The 27,086-nt window shown below is 44.9% G+C and overlaps 1 protein-coding gene across 1 annotated transcript in view; it reads left to right on the forward strand.

Moving 5' to 3' along the window:
- The window catches only part of LOC144142295 (venom metalloproteinase BumaMPs1-like), a 99,128-nt gene that overhangs the window by 21,834 nt on the left and 50,208 nt on the right, over positions 1-27,086 (forward strand). The window contains exons 5-9 of the mRNA XM_077673691.1: positions 17,238-17,392; positions 20,267-20,338; positions 20,402-20,529; positions 20,611-20,660; positions 22,951-23,059. Of these exons, the coding sequence (XP_077529817.1) occupies positions 17,238-17,392; positions 20,267-20,338; positions 20,402-20,529; positions 20,611-20,660; positions 22,951-23,059 (514 nt within the window). The remainder of the gene's footprint in view (positions 1-17,237; positions 17,393-20,266; positions 20,339-20,401; positions 20,530-20,610; positions 20,661-22,950; positions 23,060-27,086) is intronic.

Here is a 27,086-nt window from a genome sequence, read left to right on the forward strand (position 1 = left end):
CCCAAGTGAAGGATGCCGCAGAGGGATCTTCTGTTTTAATTTTAATGCCACAATTTCATGTGCTGAGCACTTACTCGTAAGGCATTTTAAATATTCATCGTCCCAGAGGGTATGTTACCTTCGTCTTGGGTGGAATGTGGCTGCAATCAGGTTATTTGTGACAGAAACAAGTGAACCATGTGGTGAGAGTCATTGAGGCCTTGTTGATTGCGCATGCTTCTGAAATAACATTTTCATTCAGCTGAATACTTTCTAAATATTACAATTTGTGAACAAAATATGATAAAAGTCATGATTAGTTGTACTACAGTGCAGGAAAGAAATGCCAGCATATGTTTTAAGAGCCTCTGATATTTCGGGTCATTGGCTGGTGAGCAATAAAACAGAACTGAAAATTGTTTAAAGTGAAATCAATTATTTGTTGTCACCAGTGCATGACCCGTAGTAAAAGCTATCTGGTCTCCCAATTTCAAATGAGACAGGAAATGCCAAAAAAATAAGGAAATAAACAAGACAGCTTGCTACAATAAACCAATTCAAAGAATTGCTCAATGTCTATAAAGTGGTGATCCAGGCGGGTTAGTTCGGTGTTGATGAAATACAAGCAGGCACTCGCACGGTCATAAACAAATAAAGACGTTTTGGGGCCCCTACTGGTCCCTTGATCACAATGAAAGGGGGGTGAAAGGTCGCGATTATTTATAGGTTTGGTGTCGCAGAGTGCGCATGTATATCTTGGGGAGATTACCCCGCGACCGGTTAATCGTGTTTTTAGTTGGTTGAATATGCACTGATTCTAAAAGTAGTCGTGTCGATAGGCGCTTCTCTGATGCGATTATGCATGCGGAATCCCAATCGATGACATGGTCAGTAGCCAGGTGATGATCCGCCAAGGCATTTCAGCTTGCATTGACTTTTTTGACATCGTTCTGGTGCTATTGAATTCTTCTTTTAAAAATTTCCAGTTTCACCTATGTAGGATGCGTTGCAATCCTTGCATGGAATTTTGTAGGCAACTCCGGGGAATCTTGATTTTTCTAAAGGGTCCTTCACGCATACCAGCTTCTGCTTAAGCCTGTTCGTTGGCACGTGTGCAATTTTAATGCCATATGTGCCAAACACCCTTGCAAGAGCTTCACTGATGCCTTGCGTTTAGGGGACGGCAGTGCGTTTTTGCCTGTCTTCTTGAGGAACCCTTTCGGAGGAGCAACTGAAGCCCGCAATTGTTGCGTCCTCACAAGCTTTGAAAGGTAGCCGTTGCTGCGATGGTCCTTCCTTACCACGGCTAGCTCTTGCTTGCGTAGACCAGGCTCAGAGCAGATTCGTGATGCGCGTGAGAAGAGTGCAGCGGTGGCGGAGCGTTTTTGGCCTATACGCCTCGAGATTCGCGATCGCTGCGCCGCCTGCCACCGCTTCTCCGCGGCGTTAGCGGGATTAGCGCTGCGCGGCTGATAGGTGGTCATGCAGTGTTTTGGTTCTCTTTCGCTTCTCTTTGCCTTTCCGCGCACTAAACAACTTGTTATGGTGACGTCTGTAAGCTAACTGAATGTTTAAGGCACTTAAAAAAAAACAGCTGCGTCTTGGTAGAGCGCTCTAACGCCAACAAGAGCTACCCGGGGAGGCGGTTCTGCGCGCGTCTTGGCCGCTCTTGCGGGCGTCGGCGACGGCAGCAGCATATCACCGCTGTCACCTTCGAACACGTCAGCACAAGTGAATTCTATTTATTGTCGTCTCGTTTAGTCCTGATATTGGCACTGTAAGAGGTTGGTTCGTTTTGCAGCGCAGACAACAAATGCGGCTTTGCTTAGAATATGTACGTCGTAGAAAAATATGTTTCGGGGATGTGATAACCCAACAGCTGACAAAAACTTGCGCCTTTTATGGGAATATAAGCCACGCGAAAATGTTAAGTACACTCAAAGGCTGTGCATTGTCAGATATGTGCCCACTCATGCCTTATAGACTAGTAAGAATCAAGGGATATCTTAATGAAACCACGGGAAAATGAATGGTCGGCAAGTCAGGAATAAATATAATAGTCGTACGGGAAGGAAAAAAAAAACCGAGTGCAGCTTCTGAAATGCTAAAGACGTTTGTTTGAGCAAGGTAGTATTCACCAGACCAATTAGATGCGAAATGCACTGATATTTATTTCGCTAGACATGGGGGGGGGGGGGGGGGTGAGGAGGAGGACGCTCAACTAACCTTGTTTACAAATGCGGAGCGAAATCAACGACTGAACGTTTTAGTAATCACACACACAAGCTGCGTGTTCACTTTTCGTTTGTTTTTTGCCTTCAACGAACGGCTGATCACTCGGCGAACGCATTTTTCGAAGAATACAGGGTAGGCAGTTCACAAGCGAAACGAGGTGTCGTTGGAAGAGTTGATTGATTGATTGCAGGGTTTAACGCGCTAACGCAACGGAGACGATGAGGCACGCCGTAGTGGAGGGCTCCGGATTAATTTTGACAACCTGGAGATCCTTAACGTGCGCCGAAATCTCGCACACACGGGCTCGTTGGAAGAGTGTCGTATCTGATAAGGGTCTCTGATTTCGGTTTATGCTAGATTCTGCAGTCTCCCTGTGTCATATGACGATGTTTCGAAGAAGAGTTTGGTCACGGACGCGGATTACTCTAAGCCCATCTTCGCGCTTCTCGTGGAGGATAAATGTAACAGATGAATCTTTGCGAGCGCTCACATCGGGACAAGACGACCCATCATTAAATTTGTCGTCGTGTGCTGACTTCGGGGTGTAATTTTGCATTATCCATCGTACTTCTTTGGTATAGTGTTTGTGAAATTTATGCCGCATTGGCTTGTTCATGGTACTGATCTGATGATATGTGATCTGATGATACTGATGATATGTGATATTGGCAGGCGTAACTTACGTGCTGTCAGGTATGAGTGCTCCGCTGGATTTTGTAAGTGCACAAAGTCGATTTACATCATAGTGTGTATACGGCCGCATACGGATACACTGCCACTAAATTTCAGGGCAGCGGAATTGCAATCAGCTGCATGCAAATGCTGGCTTCGGGAAGCCGGCCTGTGACACACGCCCGGCGCTCATATAGATCTCATCCCGTCATGAACGTTTATACTCTCGTGAACACACCACGCTTGCAAACAGAGTATTTGCTCCACGTTATTCGGTATTTCGAACACGGACAAACGGTAAATCGCTGTCTTGAACGAGCCAAAAAGCAACGGCGACAGGGCGGAACGGGTCGGGGACTCCCGCGCCTGCTTTCGAAACGGACCGCTAGGGGGATTTCAGTGGCGCCCCTACAGGCCGCGCTCGAGGCGTATAGTCGAACCCCAGGTATCTACCCGTGTGGGTCGGGTTTCGATACACACTGGTTGTAAATCCTTTGGCCGACCGTTTCAGAAGTACGTCGAGGAAGGCGATCTGTCCATTATTTTCCTGTTCCATGGTAAACTGGATGCTTGGAACACAAGAGTTTAGATGCTCAATTAAAGGCATTACGTCTCGGCGGTGGATCACACAAAAACAGTCGCCTACGTAGCAGAAAAAATCTTGGGGCCGTCTTGTACAAGCATAGCGCAGAATTTTCTAGAGCCTCTAAGGCAATATTCGCACAGACTGCTGAAACGGAAGCTCCCATCGCTGTTCCAAACCGCTGCTTGTAACATTGTACATTGAAAACAAAACGTGTTCTGCAGGCCAAATTCCAGGCAAAATTACGCGGTCCGGAGTTGCAAGGATCTACTCGAGAACGATGTATCTCGGCCTTCATGGTCGCCAATTGAGACGCAAGACTTATATCGTCTCCTGGAATTTAGCCTGCAGAACACATATTTTGTTTTCAGCGGACACTATTACAAGCAGCGGTTTCGAACAGCGATGTGCGCTTCCATTTCAGTAGTCTGTGCGAATATTGCCTTAGAGGCTATAGAAAATTCTGCGCTATGCTCGTACAATACGGCCCAAAGATCTTTGTCTGCTACGTAGACGACTGTTTTTGTGTGATTCACCGCCGAGACGTAATGCCTTTATTTGAGCATCTAAACTCTTGTGTTCCAAGCATCCAGTTTACCATGGAACAGGAAAATAATGGACAGATCGCCTTCCTCGACGTTTGTGAGACGGTCGGCCAAAGGATTTACAACCAGTGTGTATCGAAAGCCGACCCACACGGGTATACCTGGGGTTCGACTCTGCGCATCCTATATGCCAAAAACGCTCTGTCGCCGCTGCACTCTTCTCACGCGCATCACGAATCTGCTCTGAGCCTGGTCTGTGCAAGCAAGAGCTAGCCGTGGTAAGGAAGGACCTTCGCAGCAACGGCTACCCTTCAAAGCTTGTGAGGACGCAACAATTGCGGGCTTCAGTTGCCTCCCCCGAAACGGTTCCTGAAGAATACAGGCAAAACCGCGCTGCCGTCCCCTACATGCAAGGCATCAGTGAAGCTCTTGCAAGGGTGTTTGGCACATATGGCGTTAAGATTGCACACGTGGAGACGATATAATTCCAGGAGACGATATAAGTCTTGCGTCTCAATTGGCGACCATGAAGGCCGAGATACATCGTTCTCGAGTAGATCCTTGCAACTCCGGACCGCGTAATTTTGCCTGGAATTTGGCCTGCAGAACACGTTTTGTTTTCAATGTACAATGTTACAAGCAGCGGTTTGGAACAGCGATGGGAGCTTCCGTTTCAGCAGTCTGTGCGAATATTGCCTTAGAGGCTCTAGAAAATTCTGCGCTATGCTTGTACAAGACGGCCCCAAGATTTTTTCTGCTACGTAGACGACTGTTTTTGTGTGATCCACCGCCGAGACGTAATGCCTTTAATTGAGCATCTAAACTCTTGTGTTCCAAGCATCCAGTTTACCATGGAACAGGAAAATAATGGACAGATCGCCTTCCTCGACGTACTTCTGAAACGGTCGGCCAAAGGATTTACAACCAGTGTGTATCGAAAGCCGACCCACACGGGTATACCTGGGGTTCGACTCTGCGCATCCTATATGCCAAAAACGCTCTGTCGCCGCTGCACTCTTCTCACGCGCATCACGAATCTGCTCTGAGCCTGGTCTGTGCAAGCAAGAGCTAGCCGTGGTAAGGAAGGACCTTCGCAGCAACGGCTACCCTTCAAAGCTTGTGAGGACGCAACAATTGCGGGCTTCAGTTGCCTCCCCCGAAACGGTTCCTGAAGAATACAGGCAAAACCGCGCTGCCGTCCCCTACATGCAAGGCATCAGTGAAGCTCTTGCAAGGGTGTTTGGTACATATGGCGTTAAGATTGCACACGTGCCAACGAACAGGCTTAATCAGAAGCTGGTACGCGTGAAAGACCCTTTAGAAAAATCAAGATTCCCAGAGTTGCCTACAAAATTCCATGCAAGGATTGCAACGCATCCTACATAGGTAAAATCGAGATATGACGGAATCCTGTCTGGCCGGAAGGGTACATTAGGAACGAAAAAGAGACGCCTAACAGTCCAAACAAAACGTACTGACGTTTCGGCTTCCAGCACGGGAGCCTTGTTCACAATAAATGCATCACCAGAAGTGGGTCGTTTAAGTGGGCTTGAGTAATCGCTGCAAAGAGCGTGCATAGATCGGGTTTAGATTTCCGTCGTTACGATTGACTGTGTTAGATGTGGTCTGAATGATTAGTGATTCCAGATGTAGCCGTGAGGCTGTCACTTTTTCTGTAGCGACGATTCTCGCATTGTCCCAATCAATCTTGTGGTCATTCACGATGGCGTGTTCGGCTAAAGCATTGTTGCGGACGCTTTTATTCTTTACGTCACGTGCATGCTGCTACAGACGATTCTTATAATTTCCTGATTCCCCAATATACACGCCGCTGCAGTCTACACAAGGTATCTCGTATACCACACCGGGGAAGCGCTTCTTGGGCAAGCGGTCCTTGACTCTCACGAGCTCATGGCGCATCTTTTTGGCTGGAACGTGGGCCACCTGTCGAAGTTCCTGCACCAAGTTCTGGCTCCGCTCGTAGGTAAAAGAAGACTCGCAACACCGTGATCGAGAAAGACGACTTGATGGTGTCCTTCGACGTGAAGTCCCTTTTCACGAGCGTTCCGATTTACCTGGCTGTCAACGTATGCACCGCTGCTCTCGAGGCTGATGAGACGTTGCCCGGGAGATCACCGATGGATGTGCCAGAACTACGCAGGCTTCTAGATTTTTGCCTGAACAATACGTACTTCGTCTTTATGGGCCATTTTTACAAGCAAAGGCCGGGGACTCCAATGGGGGCCGCTATTTCGGTCACGGCGGCGAACCTGACCATGGAAGCGCTGGAAGCACGCCCGCTTGCCTCCTTTGCCCCTCAACCAAAAGTGTTCTTGCGTTATGTCGAGGATTGTTTCTGCATCGTTCTGAAAGACGCGGCGAACAACTTGCTGGCCCACCTCAACAGTATGGAACGTGCCATTCAGTTCACGTCAGAAGAGGAGGCCGATGGCAAACTTCCTTTCCTGGACGTCCTCGTGTCTCGGCAGGGCCAGAGGCTACGTTTCAGCGTATACCGCAAGGAAACGCACACAGGCCGCTACCTGAACTTCAACTCCGTGCACCCCGCTTCCCACAAGAGGGCTGTTGTTAGCACGCTACTGCAGCGTGCGAAAAGATTGTGCTCGAAGTCCGAGGATGCGGCGGTGGACACGGCAAAGGTACGGGACGACGTGGCTAGCTGCGGTTATCCAAGGCACTTTATAAATGCAACGGAACGCCAACTGACCCGACGGGGACAACTGGACGTGGCTCCTGCCCCGATGAAGTGAGCTCCTGTGCCCTACCTTCCAGGAACAAGTGAATGTTTGGCACGTGTCCTACGGGAATATGACGTGCAGGTGGCCCACATTCCAGCCAAAAAGATGCGCCATGAGCTCGTGAGAGTCAAGGACCGCTTGACCAAGGAGCGCTTCTCCGGTGTGGTATACGAGATACCTTGTGCAGACTGCAGCGGCGTGTATATCGGGGAATCAGGAAATTATAAGAATCGTCTGCAGCAGCACGCACGTGACGTAAAGAATAAAAGCGTCCGCAACAATGCTTTAGCCGCACACGCCGTCGTGAATGACCACAAGATTGATTGGGACAATGCAAGAATCGTCGCTACAGGAAAAGTGACAGCATCACGGCTACATCTAGAATCACTAATCATTCAGACCACATCTAACACAGTCAATCGTAACGACGGAAATCTAAACCCGATCTACGCACACTCTTTGCAGCGATTATTCAAGCCCACTTAAACGACCCACTTCTGGTGATGCATTTATTGTGAACAAGGCTTCCGTGCTGGAAGCCGAAACGTCAGTACGTTTTGTTTGGACTGGTCGGCATCTCTTTTTCGTTCCTAATCCTACATAGGTGAAACGAAATTTTTAAAAGAAGAATTCAATAGCACCAGAACGATGTCAAAAAAGGCAATGCAAGCTGAAATGCCTTGGCGGGTCATCACCTGGCTACTGACCACGTCATCGATTGGGATTCCGCAAGCATAATCGCATCAGAGAAGCGCCTGTCGACACGACTACTTTTAAAACCAGTGCATATTCAACCAACTAAAAACACGATTAACCGGTCGCGGGGTAATCTCCCCGAGATATACATGCGCTCTCTGCGCCACCAAACCTATAGATAGTCGCGACCTTTCACCCCCTCTTCATTGTGAACAAGGGGCCCGTAGGGGCCCCAAGGCGTCTTTATTTGTTTATTTGTTTTTGACCAGGCGAGTGCTTGCTTGTATTTCATCAATGAATCACCCTCCCCTGACGAGTTTTCGTCGAACCTTGGACTCTGTTGGTGTCAGTGGGTTTACACAGCCAACTTGTGGGGACGCACATAAGCTCTTAACAAATGAGCTGCGTAGTGGCTATGCACTAGCCATGGTTTTTATTAGTTGCCTTGATGAATATGATCTTCTGTCGAAGTGTTTTAGGTAGCTCACTCGCACATTATGCCTTTGTTTTTTGGACATTGTGGAGTGTCTAATGATTTTTCGTTCTATTTCTGATTTTTATTGCAACTGTAAATATGTCGGGAGTCCCGTAATGAGTTTCTGGCAGTAATAGAGCACTACTGTGTGCATGAAGGCAGCCTAAATAAAAAAAATTGGCTGCCTTGCCTTTGCTAGAGGGGCCATGCAGACAACACACAAGTTTCGTTCATTCGACAGATTGCCTCGTTAGAATCATACTGACACCATTTTTAACGCGCACTTCACTCGAATAAGCTATATAATTAGGGAAAAGGGAATGGCCATGCGACCCACTAGCTCATTTCCCACAGCAGTACCTATGATGTCATATGTTCCCAGCTGTGCGATTGGCTGAGGCCGGCAAATGCAAACGCAAATGGGGCAGGCCTTATAAGCATGCCAAACGAGCTATTTGCGCTTAAATGTAATGCATATTCATTTTACAGCAGTAAAAATGGTGCAGTAAACTATGAAAGTTACGAAAATACGCGTAAACATACAAGTACCGATGCATACTGCTGTTGGTACAGCGTGCACACTATGCTTGTTTTAGCTGGACAGCACTCCGCCACTTTGGAGTTGGCTTGCACGGCACTGGCCGATTGGCATAGGCGTTGTTGTCTTACGTGACCCTGTTTGTCGAGGATACCCCATGTTTAACAAAACCATTACTTTCTACAGTAACGAAAACAAGCCAGGTGCAGATACGATCAAAAACAAAGCAATGGCAAACAACGGTTCGCGGATGAGTATGGTAGCTGCACCTGGGAGGACTGATGGCTAGCAAGGCTGCAGATTCGAGTGACGCAGTAGTTTGTTTGATTACACGCACTTATGGCTTTATTGCTGACATCCCAAAAACACACAATATGGTGGGAGAATCAGACTTTTAACCTGAATTAATTTCTCAGTGAATGCAGCATCATTTGCTGTCGGTCAAGTCGTGGGGGCACTATAAAACAGGAAATATTTAGAACGAAACGAACTTCTGTGTTGTCCGAATGGCCCCTTTAATGCACTGTATTGTATTTTTGGTTCCTGTAGTGATGTCACCATGAAGGAACCGCAGTAGACAAAGTAAATGTCAGCGCTTTACCATGCATTTTTTTTGTTTTTGATGGAAACAAATATAATACTCTAACCAAGGACTTTGGGGTAGGACAGCTAGATATCTGTTCATCTTTCGCCGGCTTGCTTGGGTGTGACAACTGTACCTAGTTGTCCATTCCAATTTGTTGTGGTCAGTTTTTCTCAACTAAATTGTAGCTTATTTAAAGATTATGGTATGTTTTTGTGGGCCTAAAAGGTTGCCTCATTGCATGTTTGGCCTATGTAGCGTTGAAAGCGGATATTTTGCTTCAAAGCGGAATTCGGCATAGCATCATGGTCCTTTCGTTGCTGCTCACTTTCATTCATGCCATTATTTTTTATATTATCACTTAATATAAAAGTTAACCAATCTGCTGTCATTTTAATTTTGTCACCTGCTTTATACTTTCTTTTTTTTCAACTGTCTGTAAGGAGCGACAATTCGTATTTTTATGATACCAAGGCGTCGGACTGTGCTAGTTGGTACATGTTTGAATGGATGAAAAACCAGCGGAAAACACAGGGTACGGAAGAGAACGACGGGATAAGCTTGTCCCGTTGTTCTCTTTTAACTTTGTCCTGTGTTTACCGCTGGTTTTTCATCCATTCAATTTTCATGAATTTGTTGAACAGTGATTAGTTTAAGTGCTCAAGCAATTTTTGGCTTGAAGGTTCCCTGTAGCATTTATATAAGGGCTCTCTGCTCTTTTTTTTTACCCAAGACTTAATGAGATTGTCTTTTGTAGACATGAAGTTGAAATAAATATTTGTTTGCATTGCTTTGCATATTTTGAAAGAATTGCTTGCTCACTTTCTTTCAACCCTGTTTCTTAATCCTGCTTAAAGCATTTTTCCATGTTTATTTTTTTTCAGAACCAGGAAGGGTGCTCATCCTCGGTTCTTGCTGAAGCACCAGTATCTGTACTTCACACGTGAGCTTTGAACACGCAGTAATTATGGTATGAAACATTTTACCAGTATTAGCTTGCTTTGTAGATGTCAAAGCTCTCGACAGTGTAGTACAGTGTCTGGTGTAGTGCACAATCTCTCTATAACAGCACCCGCTGGGTGCTGTTGTAGAGAATAATTTTGTGGCTGTACGTCAAATACTAGTAAGAATAGCTTTCTAAATTGGTGGCCATTTTCCTGGTGGAGGCAGAAAGTGAAAATACCCATGTGTGGAGATTTAAGTCCGCAATAGATATCCCAAAGTTACCAAAGCTAATCCAGAGCCCTCCTCGCGGTGCACTTAATATCCCATGTGCAGCTTTGTGTAAAAACAGCCAGAAATGTATGATCAATTTAAATTGATTGTAATGTTTCTAAATGCAAGTATTCTAAGTTTAAGCTGCCTTATTTAGTAAAATATTTTCTAACAATTGCATAGCTACTAAAGGTTTACAGGAAAGCTTTCATTGGTTATGCACCTTCTCAGCGAAACAAAAATGTCATTAAGAAAAGCAGAAAAAACCTAAATATGGAAAGTAGCAACACTAAAGCTGCTAATAAAAAAGATGCTCAACGTTTTATCGATAATATTTTGCTGATTTTACTTCTAGTCAACTCTAAAAAGGGCTATAGACGGGTTTGATGCTTCCCATAAAGCACCTCGTAATACTAGACGAAACTAATGGGCACTGGCTGTTGGGTTTTCATTTGCAACATTGAAAAATGACCCCACATCCACCAGCAGGGACATAATGCAAGGCACCATGCACAAGCTAGACTCACGATAAAATACTGCTATAGCAACAATGTCATCACATTTCAACCATGGGCTTCACCAGGGAACGCATACCTGCCAGGTTTCCCAAATTTTCCAGGAGGCTTCTGAATTTTTATGGTTTCGTACGATTGTACGACCAAAACAAAAATCTCCCGAAAACGCACCCGTCTTTGGCCAAATCTTTTTCCCAGTGTGGCCACAATGTGAGGGAGGTATACCTGACAATACAATGCGACACCAATTGGCATCGTTATCAATGAAGTGCTTAAAAAGTGTAGTGGGCCATGTGTAGATGGTGAACCTGTTCGACCCATTGTTAGTTTACTGTTTATAGAAACGCAGCGCCGCCGCCGCCGCTTTCATTTACACACGAGCACGGCCGTTCTGGACGGCGGTTCTGAAGATTTAGCAAGTTTCCAGTGGTGTAGCTTGTTGTTAGCTTAGACGAAACAACAAAACAGTTCAGTTCCTGCTGTTTTGTATTGCACTTGCAGTACTATTTCCAGGACTTTCTGATAAGGGCGGTGTCAGCCTCGTCGAACATTTGAGTGGTCTAGCTTCTTGGTAGTTTGTACGAAGAAACAGTTCATTTCGTGCTACGTGTTAAGCAAATAAAAAAAAATGTGTGTAAAGTTACCCATTCTGTTGTAGCTACTACACCCCCCCCCCCTCCCCCCCAGTAAGATCTCCCTAATGCCACCCCGGCAAACCTAGCAGGTATGCATATGCATTGTTCTGTGATGTTTACAGTTCTTGGTATTGCTATGTGGGGTCATTTTTCATGAAGCAAAAAGAGTAATGTAAAATAAAATAAGTGGCAGTGGGGACCCAACTTTTATGGGTAGAATAAAGCCACAGTACGGAGGGAAGTATACATATTGCATTTGGTCTGCCTTAATATTGAGCTTCTCTGCTCAGCTCAAGAATAAGGCACTAAACATTGCGGGTAGCTACCGTGATTGGAAGTTTGATGCAATGCTGAGAAGCCGAGGGTTGTAAGGTTCAAAGAACTTTTGTGCAGTTGATGTGGTGCACGCCTACTTGCTTTCACTGCATAACACGTTTATGCTGTGCAGTGAAGCTCGAAGGATGTACGCTGCAGTTCAGCAAAATGAACATAAAATTGAATTTTTAACACCGTGTAATGATAAAACTTCTGTACTGCGATTTGGCTGTAATATTAGACTTTATAAATGGATGTTTTAAAAATTGGTGGGACAAAAAGTTCAAGTAAATTATCAGCTGACATTGCGCTTCAATGGAATGTCTCGTAGACCGGAGCTTGGAAAGCACGAATGTTTCATACCATAATCGTGTGTCATATTGTGCCATATGTGGCTGCACACCTGCAGCGCCATTTGTGAACCGAGGATGATGCACCTTTTTTGTACCTCTTTAGGTGGGTGCTTTTGCAGGAAAAGCTCCTACAGATTGGGGTGCTAAGTAAGCACCGTATGATATTTTGGGCAGAAAAGGGTGCTCGTGCGGCGACAGAATCCAAGCACCCTAAGGGGGGGGGGGGGTAAAATATTGTGTTATGAGGGTGCTCCTGCGGCGACAAGCTGAACGCACCCTTTTGGGAGTAAAAATGTTTAGTGTGTGGTTACGTCGAGCTCCGCAAGATGGCGGTACTTGTACGCGCTAAGCGCATGATATGGTTTGGACATTCCAAGCTCTAGCCCGCCGGACGCAAAGTAATGCCTTGACTCCAATGCGAGTGCTTTTAATAACAACTTTGATGACACCACTGTTGAGAATCGGTTGAAACGGAGCAGGCGACGCACGTCAGTGTTATATTTTTCTTCGGCATGCGTCCGCAGTGGCACGAGCCGCGCCATGTCCGTGGCGCGATCAGCCATGTTCGTGGCTATTTCAGTGTTGCCAAACGAAGAAATTGACAGCTAAACTTTTCAATGAATACCGGCTATAGGATGGGTCAAAGATAAATGTTCTTTGTAGTTCAGACTGCTGTGTCCACCTCATTGCATTCGGAGGGAAGGAAGTTCATAATTGCTTGTGTCTTGATATTTGGTATGTGCTTGGCTGTGAAGTTTTAAGGGAAGTTGCCAAAATATTTATTAATAGACACCTCAATCATAGTTTATGGTTGTGAATTAGTTTTAGTCTCAGGATTCATGCACAGAATTCTGCAAACATTCTTGTTTCTTTTTTTTTATGTTGCGACATTTACTGTCGATTGTAAAAGTTTCGTTCGATTGTAAAACGTGGTTTCCTTCGGCTTGAGTCTCAAGATTTTTGACACGAAAGAAATTGTGCAATTTATGGTCAATTGAACTTATAAATGTGGTTGTCTGCCTTTTAAAAAAGTGTAACGACAAATACCAATACAAGTTCTCTATGGGTGCACATCACATGGGATATTGTTTTTGGAAGCTACCACCAGAAAACATGATTGCAATTGTAGTGGGGGTCCAGTTCTGTCTAGTTGTATCACTTGAATGCTAATGTGTAGTGAGCACACTGATAACGGTTTTCAGTGGTCCCTCTAGTGCACGAATGTTGTGATCATCACGTGCATGAAATTGTGAAGTTCTATTATTTCTTCTTTTTTGGTTCAGACTACTACGTTTTTTTTGTGTGTGTCATGTCAAGTTAACCGATATTTCAAGATATCCGAGTTTGACGCCACGAGGGATCACTGTATATATAAGTTAAAATTGTGCCATTAGTCATAAATTGTTGCATTTCATTTACTTACAGAGCCTCCAGACATACACCTGTCGCCATGAATTGCATTAGGACACCATGGTGATAGGTCGCAAGCCTCCAAGGCCCTGGTGATGACACGCGCAGCACCATGGTACTGCGCATGCCATCACCTTTAAAAAGCGATGTGAGGATGCTCAACACCCTTTATTTAGGGTGTTGAGCGTCCTCAACACCCATTTTTTAAGGTGTTGAGCTCAACACCCTTTTTTTGTTCTTCCACCCTTTTTTCGTCCGTACACCCTTTTTTTGCGAAAACACCTTTTAAAGGTGTTAGCCCTGGGACAAGGTTTTTACACCCTTTTCGGCCAAAAAGGGTGTAAAAAAGTTTAGTGTGAATGATAACGGCCATAGGATATGCATGGTCTCTGCGCTAAAATATGATCGCCGTGAAGCGGCGCCCTAGTACATGAGGCACACCAGAGAATTGCTGAACAAGCCGGAGAGCGAAACAGTCGCTGAAATTGCATGCCTTCATATGAATTGTCGGCAGCGTATGAAATGCATTGGTACGGCGAGGCATTGTGCTGGAGTTTAGACTTGTCAGTGGCGAAGTGGTTTTGTTCCATTTTCGGCCCGTAACCGCATTGTGTCAGCAGTTGTATCCTTAGGCCATGCGTAGCATGCTTGAGGGTGCCCTGTGTTAGGAATTCGGAGTGAAGGAGCTTGTTTCCCGGTGTAGCGATTGGCAGGAAAACGCATCTCCGTACAATACTTCAGCTTATCGGAACTACCAAACTGTGTACCTTACATCAAGAGCTGTGCCGCACTTTTCGGCAGCATATAGAGTGGGACAACGGGTTGGGTTCGGTGAGCATTTATTCGAGTGGTATGTCTTATTTGTCCAGTTGCGTTAGGGTTAGATATTAGAAAACTGACCCGTCTTGTTGTGCACGGCCGCGAACAAAATATATGCCAACACTTACGTTGCAATGTACCAAGCCGCAGAAGGAAACACGTTTCAGTAAGGCTCAACTAAGCGTCGCCAAATTTCCTCTTCATCCTGACAACCCAGGTAAAACCCGCGTCAGAACTCACGGTGGGCGCAGAATGTACTAGGAGATTTGGCAACGCCTACGACGCGTATACCTTGACAACGGCGAAATAGAACCAGTCATTTGTGAGGATTTTGTGAGTCTTTGTTAATGAAGCCGCCCTGTTAACGAGGGAAAATACTGTTGTGAATGGTTGAATCGGGCCGCCCATGACGTGATGTGCCGCACTCGAAAACTTGCCATGACTAAAAAAAGCACACGTCGGTGTGCTGCGTGCTGAATGGTGGAGAGCGAGAATCGAGGGTGGAGAGGCCGTGTGCAGCTGCGGAGGGCGCATAACCCCCTGAACTCAAGGGGAAGGTCCGTCCTGGCTCCTATTTTCCGGTGCCACGTCACCAGTAACCAATGTTACGATAGCCTAAAAGATGGGGCAGGACACGTTCCAGCTCTACAGCACCTGACTGAAAACGGGGTCCCCATTTATTTTATGCTCGCGGCTGGCACCACACTGGCGGCGCGGGGCTCGTACTCATGGATGTCGGCTCAGCCTCAGCACTACCGTTCTTGGGGATCGCCCGTGTGCAGAAGCAGATGACCACTTGCTAGGGCACCGCCACAAACGCAAATTCGCACCTGTGGCGGTTCGAGGCGACCAGAAAAAAAGATTTAAGTGACCATCGCGCGAAAATTGTTGAATGATACATTTTTAAACTAATAAATTTATATTCATGACATTCTCCAATACTACTTCACGACATATCGGTTTACAAAAGAAACAGTTGACTGAATTAGCGTTATTTGGAGCAAAACAAAAGCTCTTGAAAAACATTGAGGGAAAATTGTATACGATGGGATTCTTTCTTGACATCAGGTAGGCGTCGACTCCGTGAATTACGGTATATTGTTAAAAAAGACTGGTCTACACGGTATAAGCGGACATGCTCAGAAACTTATCAAAACAGCGATTTAAATAATCGTAAACAGTTTGTGTTGTTATGTGCGACGTTCTGAGATTCTCGCACACTATTAGTTTGTGTGCCCTCAGTTGCAATACTATGAGCTCTCCTTTTGTTGTTTGTAATAGCGATATTTATAATATTCCTCCCACTCAAGAAATGCTTCTGTCAGCAGACGAGACAAATGTTTCTTTTTCCGGAATTAACCTCGAAAATTCGAAACAGATGCAAATATTTTATTACAATAGCTCTGGGCGGGCTTTCTGCAAATAAATTGTAGTTAATTATAAACAACACAAGATGCATAAAGTTGCAATCATGAATTAAACCCCGTATGGCTGACTTTCAGTTTTTGCTTCCGCAAAAATGTATTACTATCACCCGCAGCATTTGAATTGCTGGGAGCGCAAATTAACGAACATTTATCCGTGAATTACCATATTGATCACTTAAAACTAAACTTGTCACGAATAGTAGGGGCACTACGAATTAATAAAACCAATATTCGAGAAGATTTACAGCTGGGTTATATTCTAATTCAGTCTCATTTACAGTATTGTCTACTCATCTAGGGCACTGCAACAAATTACACCGTACAGGCACAATTTCAACTATAACAACTTCTTTTAGAACACAACCAAGATACCACATATTTATAATGTTGCAGATTTTTGCATCCAATGTGGTTTGGTCGATCTGTACCAGCGTAGCAAGCGTGAGCTTACTATGTATATGTATTCACATATCAAGAAAAGTTGGAAGGCTTTAAAGAAGCATAAATCATAAGAAACCAATCCTTACAATTTAGAACCAATAACTATAAAACGCTGAGAATAAGATAAAATTTCGGCTTTCAATATTTATAGTTCCTAATTTGTATTACATTATGTAGAAACACGGATATAATGAACAAAATGTATCGGTGCCTATCTCTCATTTCTTTCAGCGAAGACTTGACATTGTTTGTGTTTTCTGTGTAATATTTGCGAGTTACACAATTAGCTTAATCTGTACTTAGTTTATTTGTACTGTTTTTTTTATGTAAAATCCTGGAACTGTACATACAATATTGTATATTTCTGTAATTTTATTGGTATTGTACTAATGCTTGTTTCCTTTTCCACACTTGCAGGAAGCATAGGATCACGATGCCAGTCACGTTTTGTTCAGCACCTTTCGTTTGCGGTCCTGTAATTTCTTGTTTAAGGCAAAGTGAGACCAGTATAAAAGAAATAAAACATAACGAAGATAGCGCGGGCATTTTCGGGGCCATCGAAAGGCCGGGGCCTTCTATTTGGCTTTCTTTAAAACGGCGTCATTAATTTTGAACCATAAGCGGATCAAAAAGGCATTTCTTTCTGCATAGAAAGAGTGTTTGACGACGGAATGTCTCGTACCATTTTTAAACCAAAATCTTGATTAGCGGTGCCGCGATACTGCCTCCGGCCGTGCTAGTCATAAGTAGTGGCCAAAATACACATACGCGCCAATGAAGATGCGGAGCTGTTTTATAGAATCAAACAAATTCTAGTTATTGAGAATGGAATCTGCGAGCAGACTCCACTCTCGGTAGCTCGGGACGCATTCTCTGAGGCACATGGCTATTCCAGTAGAAAACAGAAAATCGATATAATGCTGCGCCGCAAAAGAATACTTGATCGCTTGATTTAGAAATCAGAAATAAACAAACATTGCATTCAAAGCTGAGTGGCGTAACTAACTTCAAAAACACGAAAATATATTGCTTTTTTTTTCAGATAAGTGGGCAGTAAGTGGGAGAGATAATGGCAATGAAGAAGGCGTCCCAAAGAGTGTAACCATCGAATTATTCATCGTCTCCGGCTCTAGTCACCACAAAGAGTTCAACCAAACAAAATTTTTGATTCTTTATTTGTGTGTAACTGTCAACTCGGTGAGTGTATAATATTTTCTCCTTGGCCGTTAATAAATATGCTATGCCTTTCACATTTATTTTGAAAGATTTATGGCGTCATACTAAAGTTCAGCGATACACGCTAGTTCATAAAAAATGTAAATATTGGCGGGGACACCTGAAAAAAGTATTGTTTCATTGCTCGCCGTTTTTGTTTCAAAATGCGTTCGGTTTTTCGGGTACCCGCGCTCGTCCTAAAAGCGGATAAGTTTCTTAGCATATATTATCTGCATATCTTCCGTAGGAAGAGTAATGAATGAACGTTTCTGTTGTTAGCAGCGTCAGGGGAGTATTCCTAGACGGCAGTGGTAAGTGTTGAGATCCTACATGCAGAGAAAATATTACAGTTTCAGTTGTGCCATATCTCTTTTGAAAGGAAGAAACACCGAGGAAGGGGCAACGTTAAAGCGGCTCAGCTGCTTCTGTCACAGGGTTTAATCCAGCGGTAGTTAGACAGCAACAGAGTAAAAATAAGAAAATATTTCCCTTTTTTATTGGCTTTCAGTAAACACTGCGATAAACTTCGCATAATTTGAGTAATAGGAAGCTGTAGCAGCTTGTACTTTGGAAGATGTGCTTTAGGGGAGTTTTCTGCTTCGTGCACTGTTTCCGTAATATGATGCCTTGTTAGCAGGTGCAAATCGATAACTATTTTTTGAAGGTTTCATTTCGAAAGCCTTGCCTTTTTTAGGAACATATGTATATTCATCTTGGTGGAAAACGAAAGCGCTCAAAAAATAGGGACGAAGGAAGACGTAGAAAGCTCGGCGCTTACTCGCAACTACTCGTTTATTGAAAAACATACACATATATACCATCCAGAGTACGTGGTCGGATTCCTTCCCCCATTATACACACCAGTACAAGACTTAGCAGCGGAGGCACATGCGGCAGTAAAAGATAAAACACACGCCAAAGATATAGTACCCAAAAACCTGAAACAGCGCCATAACCCTACATAAACAGGAGCATTAGTTCCGCAACGTGTGACACAGATAGGAGTATTCCTTGTCGGTCAAAGTGAGGGAAGAGGCGCTGACACATCGTTCGCCACACCTCTAATGTGGAATGATTCTGTAACTTCTCTCGTGGTTTTGTCCCGAAGATTTGATAAAACTGAAGCCTCGTGAAAAATTGGTGTACAACCACACGCAGGACAGTGTTTCGCCAGGTTAGAGCCATCCTTCGACTTTAATGAACTTCGACGCTCTTGTAGGCGAATATTCAAACATCGCCCAGTCTGGCCCACGTAGATATGGCCACATTTATTCGGTAAGCAATAAACAACACACGTTGCACAACGAACAAAGGGAGGGTTGTGCTCCACTCCGCAGTTTTGATTTCTTGGGCATTGTTTACTATTTGATAACAACCTGTCTACTTTGCTACACACACTGTTCAGTTTATTCGGAGGCGACAAAACCACTCTGACATCATACCTATTGGCAACATTCTTTAACCCATGCGCCAACTTATGCACGTAGGGAATGACTGCCTGTTTTCACTGTTTAGGGAATGACTGCCCGGTTTCACTGCGTCACATGTGCTAATGCATTAAAACTTCTCCGTTGAGTTATTGTTAACGCTTTTCCGTTACCGTTTGCCTACCGTAAGAGGCATCTTGACACACATGGCACTGGTGCAACATTGATATACTTATGTAATGCAATTCAATATTGTATGTACATCGCCCGTGGTTTTCCATGTGCTCTGCTCGGTATCGCGAGATTTTGATATCCGTTCCTTTGGCGTTGATGTGAACTAGAGTCCTCAAGATATGCCTGGGGTGTATATCCAGGAATATCACTACAATATGCACCTGTGTGCTCTAAAGAAGGCCTATCCATTCGTTGCGGGTGTTTCAGTGGCAGCTGAGATGAGCACAGCAGTAACGCGGCGAGAAGAAAGGAGTAAAATTTATTCTTATATATGACGGCCAACGTACAGCCGGTAAAACGCTTGTCTATAACAGCGATTTTAACTTCAACCAGCTACATCCGAAAACTGCCGAAACATACTCGTTCCAAACATGTCGGAGGCAAAAGCGAAGGGCTAAGACTTCAGAATTCCGCAGTAGTTGTATTCAAATCCCGCTCCGGTGGGGCAGGATAGGGCTGAGAGTACGAACGCTGTGTTATAGACAAGCCTTTTACCGCCTGTACGCGCAACCAAGCGTGTGTCAAGGTAACGTGCAGAGAAGGAGAGTGTGCTGGTAATGAGGAAACAAGGAACAATAACCGAGCGGAGTGGGTCAGGGATAAACATGTGTTAAGAGCATATTAGTAGAAATTCAGAAATGGACGCATGGACGTGGGCAGGGGTGTAATGCGAGGGCAAGATATCCGTTGGTCGTTAAGGGTGTTCCTAGAGAAGGCAAGCGTGGCAGGGGGCGGCCGAAAGTTAGATGGGCAGATGAGATCAAGCAGTTTGCGAGGATAATTGGTCGCAGTTAGCACAGGACCAGGATAATTGCAGATTAATGGGAGAGGCCTTTGCCCGGCAGTGGACGTAGATAGGCTGGTGATGATGATAATGATAATGAATCAGAAAATAATGAATTAAAATCTATCAGGACATCACGCCAACCATCGTTCACAGCACAAGTAAGAATTAGGACAATTTGTAATTACAGCTTTATTCCCAGCTTCTAATGTCAATCTGACTTCTCACAATCTTCACTCAAATGGTGATTTATAGGAAGGCTTTGGGCCCAATTACTAAACCTAATCCTCTATGATTCCGTACACATCTATTTAAGAATACGTGCATTTCTGCCCTTTGTGTTCTTTGCGACCAATCTAGTGCCTGTTAAATCGCAAGCATTTGAAAACTCCTTAAACCGTCTTTGAACAGCTTAATTTAAGGTATGCCGCCACAAGTTCACCAAGAATCCAGCTATTGCTCACTGGAGTACAGCAAGACAAGGTAAAGTTATTTTGTATTATGGCTGTGTCCGTTCCCTCATGCTTGATTTTTATTCATTTTTAGGATGACTCGTACAAAATTGGCCAAGAAGGATACATGAACGCCGCTGGAACACTAGAAAACTTCAAGGCGTACGTAGTAACAAAGATGCTGGAATTCGGTAAACCAGATGTTGTTTACCTTATGACGGCGTGAGTATCACATTCTATTTTTACTAAGAAATGGTAATTCAACCAGCAATAATAAATATTGCGGCTTTATTTTGCTTTCAGTGACAATGTCTATAGCACCAGTGGTGGAAAGGCGGACACAAATTCTCTAGGTATACGCCTATTCGTACCCGAACACAGGCAAATTGCAAGTATAAGCATTCAAAGGCATTGTATGCTATGTGTTGGTCTTTATATTTAGAAACTTTGTAGTTTAATTTCCGATATAGGAAAACAGGTGGTTTTACTCAGGTTGAATGATCTTATGCTATAATTTGCACTTGACTCCTGCCTGATTTAAAAAAAAACCGTGTAAATGAAGCATAATATTTAATACCACATGCACCAACCTTGCCAATAGTTAAGCTGCAAAGAGGACGTCCCCTGCCGCAGTGGCCGTTTTTCTGATAGAGGCGAAAAGCGAAAACACGCGTGTGTACGAGATTTCCGCGCCCGATAAAGATCCCCAGGCGGTCAAAATAAATCCGGTGCCCTCCACTACGGCGCGCCTCATTACCTGCGTTGCGTCGCCGGATTAAACGCTGCAATAAATCAACAATAAGGAGTTCAATTTTATTCCATTTTGTTTACTTCCGGCCAAATTAAATGGCGTCCCAGACAAATATTGTCCCCCTATATGCTCACATCGCTGCCACGTCGTCGAAAGACGATAGTTTTCCGCCGTCCCAGCAACATAAAACACCATCGGGGGAAACCTATTGGGACGCATCACATTAAGCAAGCCAGCAAAAAAAGACCCCATAGAGAATACGCACGTATGCAGCATACAATGTGGGGATCGGGAAAGATTTGGTAAAGTTTCCTGCCTTCTATCCCCGGCCCACCACTCAGGCTCTCCTACTCCCATCTCGTTCCCCCCTCCTTCCGATAAAGCCTTTAGAGGTTTGCTCCAGTCAATTCAAATCTCCCGCGCTGCTCTGCTCGCACACCGTCGGGTGAAACCTTTCTGGAAATATAAATATTAAGAAAGTGAGCAAAAAAAGACACCCTATAGAATAACCACGTACGCAGCATACCGTATGGGAAGTGGGCAAGACTTTGCAAAGCTCTACGCACTATGCTAGAAGTAGTGGCATCTAGACAGAAATATTTCCCCATGGTCAGGAGGTAGCACTTCTTACTTTTTTAGACATCTGCAATGATGTCACGGACGGCTATGACATGCGCGTGTTGATCGCATTACAGGCAAAATGCGTGCGCACGCACAATGTTCTCAATGATGTGTAAGCGTGAGAGGGGTTTGTATAAAGTTAAGATTACAATGCCCAATTTTGTTCCTAGGCTACATATAGATCTAAATTAAGAACACTTGTACTTTTCTTTCTGAAGTACCTTGTGTATGACTGTCGTGCTAGTACTTATTCTTCGGTCCCTGATCATGGCGAACTAAAATGCTTGGCGGTATTTTTGTAACGGGAAACTGTACAGCACGCATGTAGAGCAACGACTGAAGAGTATTTTTTCCTGTGTAATATAGTTGTGGAGATGCCTGCGCGAAATATTTCGTTCTGTAGGCATTCTGTGCGCGACAAAGAGTATTTGTCAAAGTAAGGAACTTACTTTGCTGCAGGGATCCGCCGCGGTGGCTCAGTAGCTAAGGCGTTGCGCTGCTGAGCACGAGGTTGCGGGTTCGATTCCCGGCCGCGGCGGCCGCTTTTTTGATGGAGGCGAAAAGCAAAAACGCCCGTTTGTATGAGATTTCTGCGCACGTTAAAAATACCCAGGTGGTCAAAATCAATCCGGAGCCCTCCACTACGGCGCGCCTCAACGCCTGCGTTCCGTCGGCGCGTTAAACTCCACAATCAATCATCAATTACTTTGCTGCAGGTTATATTCCCACGAGCTATGTTATCTTTTCTATTAAAAATGTCTGGACAGCTGGCAGTCCAGATAATGTAGTAACGATCCGACTTTAATTTAGAATACGACTTTTGATTCTAGCACTGATTCGTTTGCAATTATGGGAGCGGTGATTTTAGTTGCCTTATTTCGTAGCTGATAATAAATAAAGAAAAATTCAAAGGTTGCGAGAGGTTACTATGGAGTTAACCTAAATTTATCAATATTATATAGCTTTTTAAAAATGCCATCCTTTCAGAAGCACTCCGTTATCAGCAGTATTTATTTAGGTATAACTAACTCCAAACAAATTCGCAAACGTTCTCACCCGGGATCTTAACAGGATACGACAGGAACATTTCTGTTTCACATTGGACGAATTTCTGTTACCGTTATTTTTAGTTCATTAGAATTTATTCATCGTAAAATTAGGCACCAAAAGCGGGTAGCCTGGAAAAAATTTCTTGATGCATTTACCTAAAAGCGCACAGGTGGAAACCTCAATAGAACAGAAAGTGTTTTAATCTGCTATTTCAAACACAGGAATCGGCTACGTTACTGGCGTATGCACAGAGTTTCGAGTTGCTCTTGGCGAGGATACCCCAGGCTTTTACAACGGAATGCACACAATGACTCATGAAACAGCTCACGTGTAAGTTTTATGTGATTAGCGTATACCATACTATTTGCACATTATTTCTATACAATAATCTTTTATTACCTAGTACAGTTTACCAAAAAGTGCATTGAGGGGAAGAAATACGAGACAACTGCGCTAGACTGTGAAACGATCTGCGCTGAAAAAAATCCAGTGCCCTGCCACTCTGTGAAGAAGGGCAACCAGCGAAGCCGCTCGCAGACCAATCAGTGCGGAAAAAAACGTTAGTTTGTAGTTTGCATCAGAGCATACTTCCAAGCTAATGAGTTGAATGAAACTTGAAATTGCTCCAGCTTTGTTCTAGTGGACGAACACTCCGCTGTTCGTTCCCCTCACGGGTCGTAGTCATCTTACGGCGCACGTAACACACCAACCCAAACAAATCGCCGTGGACGGCAGCAGACAGCTTGCACTTGACTGTGACAGTCCCACTTTTAAATCTCCCACCAAGCTCTACAACCAGGTATTCGGTGAGGGCGTGATGCCTAGCTTCGCGTCCACGCCTCAGCGCCCTCTACACCCCCACCCATACTAACAAAAATCGGCCACCGGTGATGGGCTTGTGCTTAGATGTGAACGACACTGACCAAAAAGTTCCAACAGCCCTTGAAGTTGAAGAAAAATTATTGAATTACGTCGTAGATACAATTTGGCAAGTTGCTCTTGATTCGACAGGGATTGGCCGCTAGTAGACCAGGTGAGACGACGTGACTCGTGGCGCATACAGCATTCCCCACGGAGCATGAATCACTCGCGGGAGCCCCTATGGGGCCCTGCCGTCAGTATTGGCCTCGAGGACATACCGTGGCGCCACCTATGAGTGACGTCACTTGTAGGACGCCGGGTCGTGTTGTCGTCTGCTGCAACACAGTTGTAGCAGCGATGGCGTAGAGGTAAAGCATCCGCCTCGCGTGCAGAAGGACCGTGGTTCGAATCCCGGTGCCGCACAATTCCCACCGGATAAAAAAAAATCCGCGCAATGATGAAATTGCACAAAGGGGCTTGGGGTGCGGCCTGACCCCGGCGACAATTGCCGGGAATGCACTCCCTCACCAGAGCAGGATTGACCACCCTGGTGTAGGAACGGCCCCAACCCCCCATGAATACGCCATTTAACCCTCGGCCCTCAGTCCCCAGCGGCTGCGAAGCAACTGACCACGGCGGCGGTCAGACCTGTGACGCAGCAGAGGGTGCTAAGAATTCCTTGATCTGGACAGGCCGCCAATGGAATCTGAACCTGGCAACGTTTAACGCGCGAACCTTATCTAGCGAAGCGAGCTTGAGGAATTAGAGGGCATAAATGGGATGTAATAGTGCTTAGCGAGGTTAGGAGGGCAGGCGAAGCATTTACGGTGCTGAAAAATGGACACGTTCTATGTTACCGGGGTCTAAAGGACAGAAGAGAACTGGGAGTGGGATCTCTGGTCAATTAAAGCATAGCTGGCAGCATAGAAGAACACTATAGCATTAACGAAAGGGCAGCAGGTCTTGTAATTAGGCTCAATAAGAGGTACAAGCTCGTGGTGGTGCAGGGCTACGCGCCCACATCCAGCCACGACGACCAAGCAGTGGAACGCTTCTATGAAGATTTGGAATCAGCCATGGCTAAAGTAAAAACACTGTACACCGTAGTTATGGGGGACTTCAATGCTAAAGTAGGCAAGGATCAGGCTGGAGACAAGGGAGTTGGGAGCAATGGTCTGGGCTGTAGAAATAGCAGGGGGGACGTACTAGTTGAGTTTGCAGAACGGAATAACCTACGCGTAATGAATACTTTCTTCTGTAAACGGGAGAGTCAGAAGTCTACCTGGAGGAGCCCGAATGGGGAGCATAAAAATGAAATACACCTCATATTATGCGATAACCCTGGCATCGTGCAGGATGTGGAAGTACTCGGAAAGGTAAGGTGTAGTGACCACCGTATGGTAAGATCTTGAATTAGACTAGATTTGAGTAGGAACCGCAACACGCTAGTACAAAAGAAGACGATAAATAAGCTAACAGTAAGACGTAAAGCAGAAGAGCTCAGGATCGCGCTGCAGAACCGATATTTAGCTCTTAACGATCAAGCCGAGCTTACGACACAGGAAGCCAGCGAAAACCTTACACGCATTATCACGGAGGGTGCAGTAAAAGTTGGGGGCACTATGGCTAGACAGGATACTGTTGAACTCTCACAGGAGACGAAATATCTAATTAGAAAACAGCAAACCATGGCAATCTCAGAATAGAACTAGCGGAGCTTTTGACGTCAATCAATGAGCGTAAGTCAGCTGACATACGGAAGTATAATATGGAGATGATCGAATATGCTCTAAAGAACGGAGGTAGCCTGAAAGCAGTGAAGAGGCGTCTTCGCGCGGGGAAAAATCAGATGTATGCACTTAAAGATAAGCAAGGCAATGTCATCACAAACAGGGATAAAATAGTCGCAGTGGCCGAGGAGCTCCATAGGGACCTGTACAGCAGCCGGGACATGTAGAATAATGTCGAACGAGACAGTAGTTCAGAGGAGATAGGCATCCCACCAGTAACGGCCGAAGAAGTAAAGAAGGCTTTGAAAGAAATGAAATGGGGCAACGCACCTGGTGAGGATCAGATAACACCAGACCTCTTGAAGGATGGCGGAGAAATTGTACTTGAAAAACTGGCAAACCTGTATACGCAATGCCTAATGACCGCAAGTGTACCGGAATCTTGGAAGAACGCGAACAGCATCCTAATACATAAGAAAGGCGACATGAAGCAATTCAAAAATTACAGGCCGATCAGCTTACTGTCAGTCGTGTACAAGGTACTTACCAGGGTAATCACTAACAGAATTTCTGCAACCTTAGATTTCAGTCAACCGAAAGAGCAAGCAGGGTTCCGTAAAGGTTATTCAACAATGGACCATATTCACACTATCGATCAGGTCCTAGAGAAGTGCGCTGAGTATACTGAACCCCTATATATAGCCTTCATAGATTATGAGAAAGCATTTGACTCGGTCGAAACCCTAGCAGTCATTCAGGCATTACGGAACCAGGGGGCAGATGAGCATTATGTAAGAATACTAGAGGATATCTACAATGGGTCCACAGCTACCATCATCCTCCATAAGGAGAGCAGTAAAATACCTATAAGCAAGGGTGTCAGACAAGGAGACACAATCTCTCCAATGTTATTCACAGCATCTTTACAAGAAGTATTCAGAACGTTAGATTGGGAACAGGTGGGAGTAAGGGTTAATGGAGAATACCTCAGTAACCTCAGATTTGTTGATGACGTTGCCTTGCTAAGTAACTCGGGGGACCAATTGCAAAGCATGCTTTGCGCACTGGACGAACAGAGTAGAACAGTGGGCCTGAAAATTAATATGCAGAAAACTAAAGTAATAATAAATAACTTCGGGACAGCACAGCGGTTTGAGATAGGTGGCGAGGCAGTGGAAGTGGTAAGCGAATATATCTACTTAGGCCAAGCTGTGAACCCAGATCCCAACAATGAGGCAGAGATAATTAGAAAGATAAGATTGGGGTGGGGTGCATATGGCAGACATTCTCAGATAATGAATAGCAGCCGACCATTGTCGCTGAAGAAGAAAGTGTATGACAGCTGCATCTTACCGGTTCTCACCTACGGGGCAGAAACCTGGAGGCTCACTTTGAGCGTTCAACTTAAATTGAGAACGACTCAGCATGCAATGGAGCGGACAATGATAGCTGTAACATTAAGGGACAAGAAGAGAGCGGTGTGGGTCAGGGAACAAACACGTGTTAAGGGCATATTAGTAGAGATTAAGAAAAAGAAATGAACGTGGGCAGGGCATGTAATGCGAAGGCAAGATAACCGCTGTTCATTAAGGGTAACAAAGGTGATCCCTAGAGAAGGCAAGCGTTGCAGGGGGCGGCAGTAAGTTAGATGGGCAGGTGGGATCAAGAAGTTTGCGGGGATAAATTGGTCACAGTTGGCACAGGACTGAGGTAATTGGAGAATAATGGGAGAGGCCCTTGCCCTGCAGCGGGCGTAGATAGGCTGC

The sequence above is a fragment of the Haemaphysalis longicornis genome, unplaced genomic scaffold, assembly GCF_048455015.1.
Source record: "Haemaphysalis longicornis isolate Haplotype H1 unplaced genomic scaffold, Haemaphysalis longicornis Haplotype H1 scaffold_6, whole genome shotgun sequence".
In the NCBI taxonomy this organism is placed as follows: Eukaryota; Metazoa; Arthropoda; class Arachnida; order Ixodida; family Ixodidae; genus Haemaphysalis; species Haemaphysalis longicornis.